General features: G+C 40.8%; 1 protein-coding gene across 8 annotated transcripts in view; it reads right to left on the bottom strand.

Moving 5' to 3' along the window:
* Window positions 1-14913, bottom strand: part of nlgn4xa (neuroligin 4 X-linked a) — a 100456-nt gene extending 85543 nt beyond the window's left edge. For 2 of the 8 annotated variants that reach the window (XM_008284095.1, XM_008284096.1), the window contains exon 1: window positions 14463-14913. In XM_008284095.1, the coding sequence (XP_008282317.1) occupies window positions 14463-14913 (451 nt within the window). Of the gene's footprint in view, window positions 1-3320; window positions 3333-8669; window positions 8687-10631; window positions 10680-12382; window positions 12450-14449 lie in introns of all 8 variants that reach the window. The other 6 variants (XM_008284097.1, XM_008284100.1, XM_008284103.1 and 3 more) reach the window with 6 other exon arrangements.
* Window positions 14914-15632: the final 719 nt, after the last annotated feature.

Raw genomic sequence — 15632 nt, 5'->3', positions numbered from 1 at the left:
AACGAGCAACACATCGATAATATATAGAACCACTATTTTTTTCCCCATTACAGGTAACACTGACTTTACTTTGGAAAATGCTGCACAGATGCAGATGATTCCAGGTTTGAATGTTTATTTAAAAAATAAAATAAATAATCAAAGAAATTCAGCCTTCATTTTTTTTTAGGATTTCTGACATTATAAAGGTCTCAATTCTAAAAAAAAAGTCATTTTCACCTCTTTCTGCCTCCAGTCCTGGTTGTGCTGCTTCCATAGAGGTGCAGGACTTTATATCGCAGTGAAAATTAGTCCACAGTGAGCAAAAATGTCGCTTTCTGAGGCAAATAAATGAGCCAAAATGCCATTTCTGACCCATCCTCATGTTTCCTCTCATGTAACTGAGTGTTGTCTTCAAACTCAAATCTGTGAACTGTGCTAAGCTACGCGACATTAACAATAAGCTTGCGGAAAATGACTTTGTGCGCTTTCACTAAACCAGAGAGTGTATCTTCAAAATGGGAGAAATAATAAGATGTTATTACCACAAGTGGCAGACTCGATACAAATGGAAAAAAAACGAGGCCCATTACGGATGCCGCCCAACGGCCCTTGAGCTGTTACGCTGCTCAGAATGTCGCCCGCTATATATGCGTCTCCTCGCGCCGCCACCTCCGCGACGCAAGCCTCCTCTGATCAGCAAATAGTGGAGAATCGCTCTCAACAGGCCCATAACGCAGCAGCATGGACGGGATGGTGCAGTGTTTGCACATTAAAGCTGCTCACTGCGAGAGCAAGCTGCACAAACACGGGCTAGTGCCATGTTAGTGTAACCCGGCCGAGCGTGAACACCCACATCTGCTCGGGCCGGTCGCACACACACACACACAGATGTACACGCAACAAACATCCTCAATAAATCATACACGGGGATAAATATGCACCCCCACCCCCCAGCCTCCTGAAATCAATATTTCTCAGTGGTTCTAGCATGAGCCAGCCCAGAGAAACCACACGGATGCTTGTCAGAGCTTCGACGTGCAACTCATTGAACCTAATGTATTGGCTGAGACGCTGTAGAGATGCAGTGTGAGTCAGTGATGGCTTTCGAATAGGAAAACCACAAATGTTGTCATCAGTGAGCATGAGAGCAGGTCAGTGGCAGGTACACAATTATAAAGACAACTAGACTGAATGTACCTCTAAGTTTAATATGATCCTTGACTGTAAAAATGTAGCTACTTGTTGGTTTCTGCACTGAGAAAATGAAGCCAGGGTTTTGCTACTTCCTGGTTGACATCTTGGATTTTTGGAGCCAGTGACGCAAAAATCGTCAGAGGGAGGCGGAGCCATAGGAGCAGCGATTGGTCAGACAGATTGAGAGGCGGGCCCTCTCTGCCCCGCCCACATTTACCACCTTCTGCTCGCTTCGTCTGTATCGTCGCTGCCGACTGTCAATCAAGCCACGCCCCTTTCCCCGCAAAATGTTGAGGATTTTTTAAAAATTCAGTATTGATTTATTTCCAGATTGGCCACCTGATCTCTGGATTTGACTATGAAAACTAATAAGAAAACAATCCTGAGCTGGAGGAATGCGGTATTTCATGATCTGTGATCACTTCTTTTCCAGTTCCAGTCTATGGGAGCCGGGGTTTTTTGGAGCCAGCAGCTAGTGGACGTAGTGATATTGCAGGTTTTTGACACTTCCGGGTTGGCTTCATTTTTCAGCGGCAGTTGCTACGTCCATCTTTTATACAGTCTATGAATGTGATGTGTGACTAAAAATAACTGAAAAGCAGGATGAGCCACAAAAATTAGCCACTGACAAGTGCACAATACTGCAGATATTGACATTTAAATTTAGCTTGTCCTATTAGATACCTACATAGACTGCTTCTAAAACTTTGCAACTCAAAGTGTGTTATTGATTTGAAAAGCTGTTACAGCCATGGGCAAAAAAATACACACCATGTATGTATAAAATATAAATTATCTCAGTAGGCAATTAATACTGAGAAGAGGACATCAGAAATTTATGTAACTTTTTTTCTTTTAAAAAATATTTCCTTAACTGACTAAATCAAGGAATTATTGAATGAAAATTCACCAAATATCATCAAAACTTCACCATTGACCAGCCAGAAACAGAAAATGTTGAACTTTCTGACGGTCTTTGAAATGGTCATCTCCTAAGAGCCATTCCATCAGAGGACTCAAATAAATCCAAGCTTAAATTGTGATACTTTATGAAAATCACTTTCATTTAATAATCTTTTTAAAGTCATACAGTTTGCCAAAAGTATACAGTTGCACCAGGCCCTATTCATAAACACAACATTTTTCAGGACTTGTAGGCTGAACTGCAGGCTGTACAAAGACAAGTATGGAAACATGATAAAAATGTAACTAGTAATATATCCATAGTATGTAGAGTCATTATTTTTCCAGTATTACTAACACCTCTTGCACTCTGAACAATGTTTTGTGTGTTGATTTCATGTCTATTATTGTGAAATAAATAATCAAGGAAATCAGATTAATGACATTATAGCTGTGTCGAACTTAAAAGCATGCAAGAAGACTGAGCGGGACTACTTCTGACAGCATTTACAAGCATGTCTGGTACCCCAAAAAAGAAAAAAATGAACTCGTAGCTACAGTTTTTCCACTGCTGCATCCAGTTTAGCCTGAAGCAGCTTCTGCAACCATCTAATAATGACAGCAGTTTGTGTTTTAATAACTTCCTCTTCCCAGCACAGGCACCTCCAGAGCAGAAACAGTTAACCGTTTTTAATTGAGCAAAACAAGATAAAGGGGGCTCTCAATTATTGGTGGAAATGTGCAATAATAAAAATAAAAAATTAAGAATGATTTACACTGACAGCTATCGCACTAATAAACCCAATCTTCTACAAAAATGGAAATGCAACTGCGTAAAAGTAATGCACAAAATAAATGGCTAATGATAACAGCTGGGAGAAGTGTGCAAGAGAAAAAGTCTTAGAGAAGCACAATTAGGAAAACATATCAAATTATGCACGTACTGATTTATGGATGGAATGGGTTTTGAGTTAAGTGGAGCAAAAAAAAAAAAAACCCAAACAAACCCAAAAAACAACCAAATGAAAACGCGCCCACACAGCTTCCATGTTGATTCGTATCACTCACTGCTGCTGTGTATGTCTCCGGCATTACCTTAAAGACAGCTTGATGGCAACCAAGTGCTGCATGTCACAAGATCACAGACTCCAAATGTCACCTCCTGACTGTTGTTTTATCTGTCGCCTTTGATGCAACACTGAGCACACCGAGAGAAGAGGAGTTTACGACACAGACACCACTTCTTTGTCTGTCTGCCGTGACCCAGCCTGAAGTGATTTCCTTCCACCTTTCCCTGCGTATGACAGCCTGTCATAACCCCATCTGCCTTGCAGAGGCACTTTGAACGCCGGAAATCCATTTAGAGCTGAAAAGAGGGCCACATTTCTTGTATTTGTAAATGCTGCCTTTAGCATTAATGCCTCGGATGGGTAGAGTCGCAAAACAGCCACTTTCGTTCTCTGAATAGCTTGAAAACCACCTTTTTTTTCAGCGACATGCAATGAATAAATTAACAAATGAAAGCCTTGCATATGAATAAACGGTAGGAAAAAGGTTGAAACATGAAATCCATGGACACATTTACATACTACTGCTCCCTCTACTAAATTCTTTTTAACCAAGACTGACATATTTAAAGCATTTTAAAATATCTTGTTAAATAGGAAACCCCTTAGACAATATTATTACACTGCATTCGTTTCTATGCAGATGACACCCAGCTATATTTATCTGATGCAACAAATCAATTAGTCAAACTTCAGGCATGTCTTAAAGACACAAAGGCCTGGATGACAACTTATACAACTTAAGTTATAAAAATTGGTTCTAAACACCCTAAAATAAAACAAAACAAAACAGAAACTGACTACGTAACCATGTAGTCACTCTGGATGGCATTATCTTGGCTTCAACACTATCGGGAGGAATCTTGTAGTTTTTTTGACCAGGATATGTCCTTTCAGTCACACATAAAACAAGTCTGTAGAACCGTCTTCTTTCATCAACGCAATAATATTAAAATCAGAAACTTCCAGTCCATGCATTTACTAGACAGCACTATTTTTATTCCATATTATCAGGATAATTGCAGTGACATTCTCAAAAAACAGGAACTAACAAGATCATACTACTCCCAGAATTTAACATACTTCTCCTCACATAAAAAGCCTTTAATTATCCAGCTCCATTGTGTCTTTCAGACCTCTTAGAACCATATTGTCCCATTAGAGTCCTTCGCTATCAGAGTTCAGGGTTATTTAAGGTCCCTAGAGTTTCCAAAAGTATAATGGGAGACGACCGTAGCCAAAGAGCCGAAGCTACAGTTCCTTCATTCGACAGTGGAAATGAATGGTATCAAATTAAATGTCCCCTGATTTCTAATATTACAGGGTTATGTCTGTTTAGTGTATATAACTTGTTTACTTATTCTGCCTTGGCAGTGGGATTATAAGAGTTCTACAACCAGTGTTGGAATCCTGGATTTCCCATCCTCGGCTGACTGTTTGGTGATTACATGGTCAGCGTTGGAAAGATTGACGACCTGCAGCCTGACCTTTGATTGGATTTCTCGGGGGGATTAAGCCTCGCCATCGTTACAATAACACTGTTTGCCTGGATCGCTGTATAATTCTAACCGGTGTGAAGGGATTGTCAGATTAAGTATGTAACCACCATCACTCGAGCTGCCCGAGTTGCACTGGCAGCGAGAACAACACCATCATAGCCAGGAGCATTTATTCAGTTATGACTTATTTGAAACTGGAATACAGTTAATCATGTTAAACAAAGTAATTATGTGAGGACAAGATATGGGATTTGTTACTTGAGGGGATGTTACGGCCCCTGGTGGCGGCCTGGTGCTTGTTTTCTGGTGGATCTTTTGTGGCGTCTATGTGGGGAGATGGCTGGTGTAGACTTTTGATTACAGCAGGCTGAAGAGCAGCTCAAGAGCCCATCGGTCTCCAATCTTAGATGATTAGCCTGGAGCTACAGACCTGCACTGGAATAAATTATTATAAAATAAATAAATACCAGTATTCCTGCCATTTACTAAGTGACCAATGCTGAGCTGCTCACCTCTGCTCCCTCTTAATAGCCTCGTCCAGGAGATTAAAGTGATGGTGATGAACAGTTTAATGAATGATACCAACAAGATGAGATATCCCACGTTTGGTTTATGGGATTCCAGGCTTTTCGAATTGGGTGTTTATCTCGTCTTATTTACATTAATAATGGGATCCTGCATGGCAACCAGGCAATGATTGTGGCTACTGAACATTGCAGTGGAACTCTAAGTATTTTACATGCTATTTTGCTGCAATAGGTGGTATATAAGATTTGAAATGCACACAAATGTCAAAAAGTAAATGAAAAAACGTGGTGTTCTCAACGGTGGCTACTGACCTTCTGTAATCTTTTCATGCAGCTAAATAAAGAAAATGAATACTGGAAATTATATGACAGCACTTACAGGTTTTGTTAATTAGTATCAGTATATTTTCACAAACTGTGGAAAGTTCATGTCACATACGTAAAAACTAAGCAACGGTCCTTTTAAAAATAGATTTTTTTTTTCTTTCAGTTACAACAGTAAACAGATGAAGTGTTAATTCAAGTATCTCACTTCACTTCCTTGTCAGAGTTATTTGTAAAGTGAATTTATTAGTTTGTACTAGTGAAGCTGATTGATGCTGAAAACGGGAACTTTAGATTGCTTTTTCCTGTAATTGATGAGCATTTTTACAGCAACAAAACATCCACAAATAACTAAACAGCAGAACTTCGCAAAGCTTATGTTAGTTGATTTTATTTCCCCGAAACGCAGCAGTCAGTATGCATAGTGCAGCTCAGAATTGGACCTCAGGCTCCACCAAATAAAGCAGAAGTGCTGACTTTACACCCGGCAAAATTACATCATCCCTTCATGAGTTTGGCATTGAGATGCAAGTAAATAAAACTGAACTGCAGCCGCTTGGAAAATGCCGTCTTTAGAGCCATTTTCTCTCCAGTTTATCTCATTTTATCTTCGGCGCTTAAAGTGCCGCAAAGAGTATTTTAATTTAAGGAACAGCTTGCTCCGATACAGCACAAAAAAAAAAAAGGAAAAAAAGCTGAGAAATGCCTTGGCTTTAGAGTTTGGAATAAATCACGGCTTGCTGCTGACACACTGAGCTGTTGCCTGTGGAAGGGCATACGAAGGGAACCTTTAACGGCGTGTCTTACATTCGAGCCGAGTGTTGAGCAGTAAAACGGAACCAATGCGGGGAAGATTTCGACAATTAAAAAATGGAGGTGAGGCGGTCGTGCTATTGTCTAGCTCTATGAGAAAAGCCCCCTGAGGAAACATCTTTACTCTGATTAATTCACTACAGCTGCACGCCACCTCCCCGGTCTTCTGCAGAGGCAGATAAAGCCAGCTTTACTGCCTTTAACACTCGCACATACACACACCGAACTAGCCTCTCTTTCTTTTTCTTCCACGCTACATCCATATCCCTCATAGCCTCTTCCTTCTCTTTATGCACACAAATGAAAAGAGCTTTTGGGGGCATTTCAGCTGCAGACAGCCAGCACCTTGTCTGCTTGGCCAATGGATTTAGCGAGAAACTTAAAAAGGCGACGACAATACAGTCGTTTGAGCGTGCTCAGCGCAGGCCGCAGTGGATTTTCCTCTTTCAACTTCAAATCAGATGACAAAGAATAGCCGTCGCTTAATGTGTCAACCCACTTGAGGTGCAGTAAAACTATAAATCCTACCCTGATCCTCAGCTGGCAGGATATTTTGACATTACACTGGATTTCTGAAAAGGCCAACTCGGGGGATAAAAAGATGATGGGCAGCGAGGGGAGCTCTAACTGGGATAGACATGTCACTGCCTGCTGAGCTTAGACTGCGGAGGCACATTATTATGACTCTTTTATCCGTTGCTCCCCACACTTTTGTTTCTATATTTGCAAAAACAGGACATAATGTGATGGCAAAGTACCGCTTGGTCCATTTGCCAGGCCGAGGATGTTGAGTAAGCCTCGCGTTGCGTGTTAAGTTCACACGACAACAACAGAAGTCCACATCAGGTGGTTTAAAGCCACTATTTTCCAACAAGTTCAGTTCATCTCCAAGTGCACGCTGGCTCCCACTGCTTTCAAAATTCCATTAAAAAATAGCTCAGAGATACAGCGCTGCCTGGACTAATGTAGTGTGTCATGTTCCACAATATCTGGTCCGATGAAAACCTTTCAAAACTCTGCTGGATAAATGGAAGAAGAAAAAAAAATCACATTTGTTGTTGGACAGTTGGTATTTAGGACACACTGTACAATGTTTTCAACAACAACCCTTTAATGAATAGTACAGCATTTCATTAAAAATGCACAGGAACGAGCCAAGGAGCTTGGCACATTGTTTGCCCTCATTTTTTTTCACAAGGTGATGGGATGTTGCTGCATTGTAAAGCGAGGTACCAATTAACAGCAGGAAGGGGCAAATCAACCCTTGTTTTTTTTGCTTTTTTTTTTTACTGCAGGGGGTTGCGGGTACATTTTGGGGGGAACTGCTCCTGATTGGTTAAACTCAAAGAAGACAACAACAAAAAGCAACATATTTTTTCTTCTTTTTTTTGATGTCTAGTTCAAATATCAGTCTTCCCCTTTTAAACATCATCACCAACTAAAATTTACCACAGAGGCCGACACAACATACAGCAGCGCAGCATCTATCTTGGTTTCGTCTGGTATCCTTCCTACATGCTCATAAAACATCCACTAGCTACCATTTGACGTTGGTTTAAAGCGATCAGAAATAAATCGTGGTTGAAGCTTAAAATTATTACCTCATGAGTCCACAATGGAGCCAGAAAGGCTAAAAGGTTTGGGCCGGTGTTCCGATAATGAATGAGTGTGTAAGGTATCCGTAGAAGCATAACTGTATATTGTCATTATTAAGTCATTTGTCTGTTGCTGTATTTATTAGCGGCCATCCGATAGGTTTCATTCTTGCAGTAATACCACCCCTGCTAATAAGACAGCATTTAAGCAGCAAAACTCAAAGTTACCTATAAAACATTCTGTAATAATTCAACTAATATGCCCAAAAACTAAATTAAAAAATGTTGGGATTCTCAAGAGGAAATGGTTATTTGGACTTTTGCTGAATATCACTAAAAAGCTGGCTTTGTTTTCCAATTATTTCACTGTAGAACAACACCTCAGCCATTCGATGTGCACAAAAGCATTCAAGTTGGCTACGATCACAGCGACACGTCAGAAGACATAAATAAGTAATGAAGTTACCGCTGCTGTGCCACCTGCGTAAGTTGTGCACAGAACCCCTCTCAGTTTGGAGACAGCGTGGATGGCAGTGCTGTCTGATGCTACAGCTGTTGAAACAAAGGTGACATTTCCACGTTTTGTTTGTTCATCGCGAGATGTCACGCTGACGGAGACAGAGAAAATTTGGAAATCAGGAGGCTGAGTTTCGATCCGCTTCAGTCCAACGCATTTTGAACTTATGCAGAATTGTTTCATGCCTCGTTTCCTAGCAGCTAAAAGGGTTTTTTTCTCACCTACATAGCATTACTTACTTCAACAACCTTTCTTTTTCACTTCTCTGACTCTGAAAGAAAGAGCCTGTGAATCAAAAACGCTCTGACCGCACTTTATAAACCAAATAAAGCACAAAACAACCACATTCATCTATAAATTACACGAAAAACCAACCAAGGACATTGACATAAAGGACGCCTACAATCCAAAGAAAACACGTATTCACACTCTTCCATTTCAATTAAAGTGGATTTAGATTAATTAAAAAGTAATAGTTTATCTAATTTTAAGAGCTTCTGCACATCCACTTATGTTGAACTTAAAATAATTAAAAGCCAGTTTCCCAGCCTTACCATGGACATGATGATTTTCAAGGACACAATTCTGGGAACCATTGTTGTGTGAAACCAATTTATAGCTAAAAGTTCATGTCAGATAACCAGGAGGTTTGGCAATAGGTGCTATGCATTTAAATAATGTTTCTTCACACTGCCAACAACAACTTTCTCATAAAGACTGGCGAATCTGCCCTTAGAATCTAAGGGCAGAATGACAGATGGCATGAAGAGGTTTATGTGTAGTTGCAGGAGCATGCCTATATTTCTATTAAAAATCCACTTTTGCTTTTAATTCAGCTCATTAATATGTTTCTTCTATGGCAGAGTTTATCATTATCCCAGAAACCAAACATTTTTTAAGAGGCTACTGTCTTAACTGTAATTTAAGATCAGTTAAGTTTCCTGCACAGCACAAAATCAACATGTACGATTTAAAAAGCCTGAATGCAAAACACACATATAAAGTAGTGTCATCTGCGTACAGGTGAATCTAATATTTCAATCAATCAGCCTGTCAGATTTTGATTATATAGCACTTTTCATACGAATGAAATGTAACACAAAGTGCTTTACAGATGAAAGGAATGAAAATGCAATGAAACTATACAAACAATGCATCTTCCACCACAGTACACCAACAATTCGACCCATTCATTTGCAACAAGCAAGCACTCACAGCAAAAAAAACAGAAGGCAGTGTCAAAAAACTTTCTGCGGCACAATTTAATTTTTAAATTTTTTTTTCCAAAAAAGCTGACGAACATGGAACGGGTGTTGGGTGTTTGGATTCCTGCCTCTAAGATTAAAAATGCCACTTCTAGAGGCTGTTTTTCTGTCTGAACCCAAAACTAACTGAACAAAAGCAAAAAAATAAAGGCAGAGGGTCTTCTTTGTGCCATATTTAAAACTGATGCCACAGAATTTGACACAGCTCTAAAATGAGTGAAATCCTCAGTTAACTGTCAAATAAAGTCGATTCCGGTAAAAGACTCTACTATATCAAGACAGACAGACTTTTATAAGCCGAGTTTTCTCTCGAGTCATCAGGCAAACCCACAGCTGTGCAACACAGGGGAGACAAATGCACATAAAAAAAGGCACAAAAACAAACTGTATTATACATTTGGGGTGCACAGATTTATTGTGCTTCATGCAGTCCTATTTAAGTACAATAACTTTTTTTTTTGTTTTTTTTTGTCAGAGATACTGAATCATTTGACAAAAGCTCCCAACTGTGCACCGACACAGGATTGTGAGATTATCCCTCTCCTGCACTTTTTAATCTACCATGTACTCAAGAGCTCAGACTAAATTTAGCACGGAGCTGTCAAAGATCTCAGCCAGACACACACGTTAATGTGCCTCCCCGTCCTTCCAGCGTTCGTCCCGCTCCCAAACAGCTCAGCCGTCGTGACCCCCAGCCACTCCGGGTTACGTCCAACACACTGTGCTTTTTACAAGAACACGCATTGAGTCGCGGCCGTGGCAGCTGCTGCAGAACCTGGATGGGTTAAGTGCTCGGCTGGTACAAGTTTCACACCCACTTCAAGTCACAAGTGCTCACTCATAAAAGGGGAGTGTGGAAAACAAGTCATTATAAATGAGCTTTTTGCCCAAGAGCAATACAAAACCTTACATTCTGTGCTTTCTTTGATTTTAATCTTACATCACTCTTGGTTAACAGTGCTCTTATCAGTTGTAGCACAAAGCGGGCGCCGACTGGAACAGCTCTCAGCGATTTGACAAGAGGCTCTCTTTTGGACAAACCATTGTTCACTGATGGCAAAATCAAGGGATCTTTGAAGAGCTGCCAGGTAATTACTGCGCAAGGAAACAACTTTATTTGTGTCATATTACGCACTGAAAAAAGAAAATAAAACTGCACCACAAAAAAACATTTTCAGTTTGTTCCTTGATAAATCCAATAATTTCTCAGCTTTTGTGTTTCAGTATAAAGCTACTATGTCTAATGAAGTCCAACCAAAATCTGAAATAAAAGGAGCTCTTTCATGTTGCCATGTTTTGTTTTGTTTGTTTTTTTTCCTTATTAATAAAAAGAACGATGTACAAAAGCACTTTGGGGAAATGTCAGAAATATTCCTTTTTCTTGCAGCTTTTCAAGTGGTGTGTTGGTGTTTGCTGTAACTTGACAAAACACTGTTCTGTCAATCGAAGATAGGAGGCACAAGCATTATATGATTTAGAGCACATATGAACAAATGGAAAGAGAAAAAAAAAACTGCCACTGACTTTCATATGGACTTCAATTAAGGAGTATCTGACACAAATCTGACCAGAAGTATGCCAGCTGCTGTCATCAGCATCATTTCTAAGCACATTTTCAATATAATCTCAATGTTGATTGATTAATTAGCCAATCCAGTGCATAACAATGTCTCTTTAACAGTTTTAGCAGCAGGCCTGAACCTGGTGAAAATCTCAAATGTTGACCACTATTGGTGCGCTCACTCCTTTTGCATTCTGTAGGTTTGCTGTTGCATCTAATGTGCCCATCTGCTGCAGAGTACACAGCAGACAACACATGACAGCCCACAGACCCAGAAACTGGTGCTATTTTGCAACACCATCCTGCATGTTTACTATAATCGCTACTACAAAATCCCTGTCGGTTAGCTCATGCGGTCAAAATTTTAGATGTGGAGCTGTGGGTGACTTTAACAAGGACCCCACTGTTCTGACCAGACCACTGGGTCAGTGACAGGGTTTTGATTTCCATCAGCAGACAGCAGATTAGTTGAAATGTCATCTCGGGACGCGTCGAGCAGATGTTGACGATCTGGACTGGGGGTCAATCAAGGCATTTCTTAACTGATTTGTATCAGCATGAACCCAAGTTGGATATTTTGTTTGCATCCACTGTCACACAGAAGCATAACTTGAGATGCAAAGTTAGAATTTTTTCCCCAATATTCTAAGCTATGATGAGCTAGTAACACAAATTAAGCACAGTGCCTTAACAATTAGTCCATCCCCACTTCGATTAAACACATGAGCTCTGGCTGGAGGTCCTTAAGTGTCACAGATATCTCTGTCATGGTGGCCCTTTACTGGCTAAATCCCCACAATGCTCTTTGCTTGCCCATAGTCCTAGTGACCACCTCCTCGAGGAGCAACCAACGAATCTGCAATGCTTGTTGAGAAAAATGGTATCAGATCGTTGTTGGCAGATACTGAATATTAAAAGACTTGATTGACAAGTGCTAAAGTAAAAAAATCTTGATGAAGACATTCCCAGTTTCATCAGTTTTCACTCTTTCGTAAGCCAACAACACAGATTTTAGATGCAGACAAATTATCATCATCCTATTTTTGAATTATTTGCAGCAAATATTGTCCTTGCTATGCACACATACAGTCCGGAGCATAAATTGTCCTGTTTTTGCAAGTATGTTTTGTCAGACTTTGCAATGAAGCCTTCTCGTTTTCAGATCTTGCTTTAAGTTGTTGTTAACACTACCTTCACGTTTCCTTCATTTCTAACTGTTCCCTGAGAAAAAAAACCCTTAGAATATCCTTCCAGGGTTTCTGCAGGGTTCACCAAGTTAAACCCTTTTAATACCACGTCGCAAAAAATTTACATCAGTCTTATAAGGATACTGCCCAAAGTATGATGGGAAACGAGTGGTGATGAAATGGATTGGAATTATTTATCACAAGAGGTTATATTGGGACTTGTGAGAAAGCAAGATTTCTTTTATAGAAAGTAGTTCTACTCAGTTGTGCCAGAAACTAAATTTAACTGACTCCATTGGTGGAAATTCAGAGTCAGGTGTCTCAACATATCTATACTAGGTTCTAGGCTGCATAGAACAAGTTGTGTTTCATAGGCTGCCCTATTTTTGATGCACTTATGTGATTAGATAGGTGCATGCAGCAATGCCACCACTGCAAATATTCTTGCATTTAAGCAGCAAAATTGAAAACGCCCTGCAATTATCCACCTCATATGCCAAGAGGAAAAAAAAAAAGTCCAGAAGAAACAACATTTGCTGCAAATAAAAGCATAAGAACGGCACTGATGGTGCTGGATTCACCCTGTGATTTCACTGTAGAGACGAGTCTGCAGCTGCTGGCTTGTTGAAAAGCATTTAGGTTAATAAGCCTCCGTATGATGACAATGATGCATCAGATGATTGAAACAATCAGGGAAGTCACCTGCTGTGCCGCCAGTGTAAAGTGCACGCAGCCCCTCCTCTCAATTTGGAGATGGTATCGATCCTCCTGCTGCGTGATGTTACAGCTGTTTAATAAAGTCGAAGAAGAACGGCGGTATTCTACATTTGTCTGATGTCTGACATTGGATCACAAGAGTTGGTAATGCTGTGATACTGAAGGAGATTGTATTTTTTTAGTAGTTCTCAGCAGTATGTAACAATCATTGCAAATCATAGAATTAATTTGATTAGCACAACTGAGAAATGGATTTTTTCTTTTTGGCTAAATTGATACTCCAATCCAATCCAATCCATACTAATCGGAAAAGCTTGCAGCAGCATGCAGTTTTTGCTGCAGGTCTAATGATGGTACATTTATGTTACCGTCTACAACAGACAAGAGAACATTTTTAGGACTACTGTGGAGATTCTCAGTCATCCAGGTCATGGTAATCTATAGGAGCAGTAAAGAAGAATCTCTTAAGGTTCTTAAAGATGTCTCACTTCTCATCCAGGAAACTTTTTCAGTTCAAAAAAGCCTCTTGGATGAGAGGTGAAAAGAGGTGAAACTTCAGCTCTGGAGGAGCCTCTGATGAAAGATGAAACATCTTCAAGAACCTGAAATTTTTAAGACTATTAAAAAATATCTTTTAAGGCTCTTTTATGATTGAATTCAATGTTTGTTCGAAACTTTTGACGCCCTGCAGACGCTCATTTCACGAGCACAGGAACCGAGTCATGCCTAACTAACCGCTCCGCTGCTGCTCTGACTTTCTCTTCTTTGAATGTTTGGTCACACTGCATTTAGTTCAACAAAATTTCCCCTGCAGTCACCCTCCATAAAAACATGTGATGTCCTATTTTCAGTGCAGAAAACAAACACACATTGATCTGAGCGGTTTGTTGTGTGGTGGTGAGATAATGCACTAAATACAGTGAATGAACAAAGTGTGTTTCTTCTGGTTGACTGGTTGACGACTTCTGTGCGGTCAAAGCTGAGCAAAGCTCTGACCTGCTAATCTGCCAGAGCCGGCTGGAACACTGCTGCGAAGTAGGAAACTCAGAGTTGAGTTCAGTCATCATTCTATCAATACTCTTCGGTGGAAGTCGGAGGGAGCAAAAGTTCACATACTGGAAATCACAAATACTGTTTTTCACTAGTTATGTCCCAGTTCTTTGTTTTTTCTTTACATAGTTTCACTCCTAAAACTTCTACCGTCGAAGCAATACTTCCACAAGCAAAAAGTGAAATACAAGAGGGAGGATTACAAAGACATATCGGAAGACAAGACAAAAAGCAGACAAGGTATAGACTCATTGGACTTACCGTCCTCTGTTGGGACGTAGATGTTCAGGTAAAGGCAGTCCTCGCTCTGATCCTGCACATAGGTTACCACTGTATCCAAGTTGGCGGTGAACCACACAGGGAGCATATCATTGAGTAAAAAGCGGTCCTCTAAGAACTGAGGACAAACTGGCGCAAACTGAGTAGCATTCCTGATGCCCGGCCAGGACATGGGCGGCTCTGGAGGCTGGAACCTCCGCTCCCCCGTTGGGGACAATGCATATGGGATTCCCAAATACTGCTCCACCGGTCCAAGTATCTCATTGGGTAATGTAACTTTCACTCCCCGCAATTTTCCATAATTGGTGGTGACTACCGGGTACTGCTGGGCTTGAACAGCAGCCACACAGATGGAAACCAGCCCCATCCACAGCAGAAGGCTGGCCTTGGCCATGGAGTGACACATCCATGAAGGGCCTCCGGGCACTGACATGCTCCTGCTGTGCTAAGCCTGAGCTTGGCAGGTTGTGGTTATCGTCCACCGGGTCCTCGGCGCCCCCCTCCCCGCCCCTCCACCAAGACGCTTCCTGCTTCTCCTCAGGCTGCGAGCTGAGCAAAGGAGCACCAGCCAAACAAAGCAGCTTTCCCAGAGCTCCCCATCTCGAGAGCCTGCATGGAGATCGGTGGCTGCTGTACCACTCTCCTGTCCAACAGAAGACCTGATACGCTCAGGTTATCTGGAATCCAGCTTGATGGGATATCCTAAAAGAAGAACAAAAACAGATCAGAGTTTATCCAGTGTATCACACTTACTATTTATTTGGTAAGCTATAGCTCTGCATTGGGGTGGCAACCCTGCTGTTCGCCCAATGTCAGCTTGGGTGGACTCTCGCCTCATATGACCCTCTACAAGGTAAGGCAGGTAAAGCTAATGGATGGATGGAAGTATGTTAATCCATTTATCAACATGCAAGATGTTCCACAGTAGTTTGACACCAGATTTAATCATTTTGTTAGCTGTCTATCCAGGATTTGATCCAACCACGATTACTATGAAATCATGAATGTCTAGATTGTTTGTAGCTCTGTTCATGGGGACTCACTGGTCCACCTCTCTGATTCAACCTGAATAATTGCAAATACTGGATTGCTAATACATTTTATACGCACATTCATGGTCCTAAGATGAAGACCATGTACTCTGGCGTTCCT

The sequence above is a fragment of the Stegastes partitus genome, unplaced genomic scaffold (assembly GCF_000690725.1).
Source record: "Stegastes partitus isolate 25-593 unplaced genomic scaffold, Stegastes_partitus-1.0.2 Scaffold345, whole genome shotgun sequence".
Classification (NCBI taxonomy): Eukaryota; Metazoa; Chordata; class Actinopteri; family Pomacentridae; genus Stegastes; species Stegastes partitus.
Note: the sequence above shows the minus strand (reverse complement) of the source record. Positions and strands in the feature narration are given on the sequence as shown.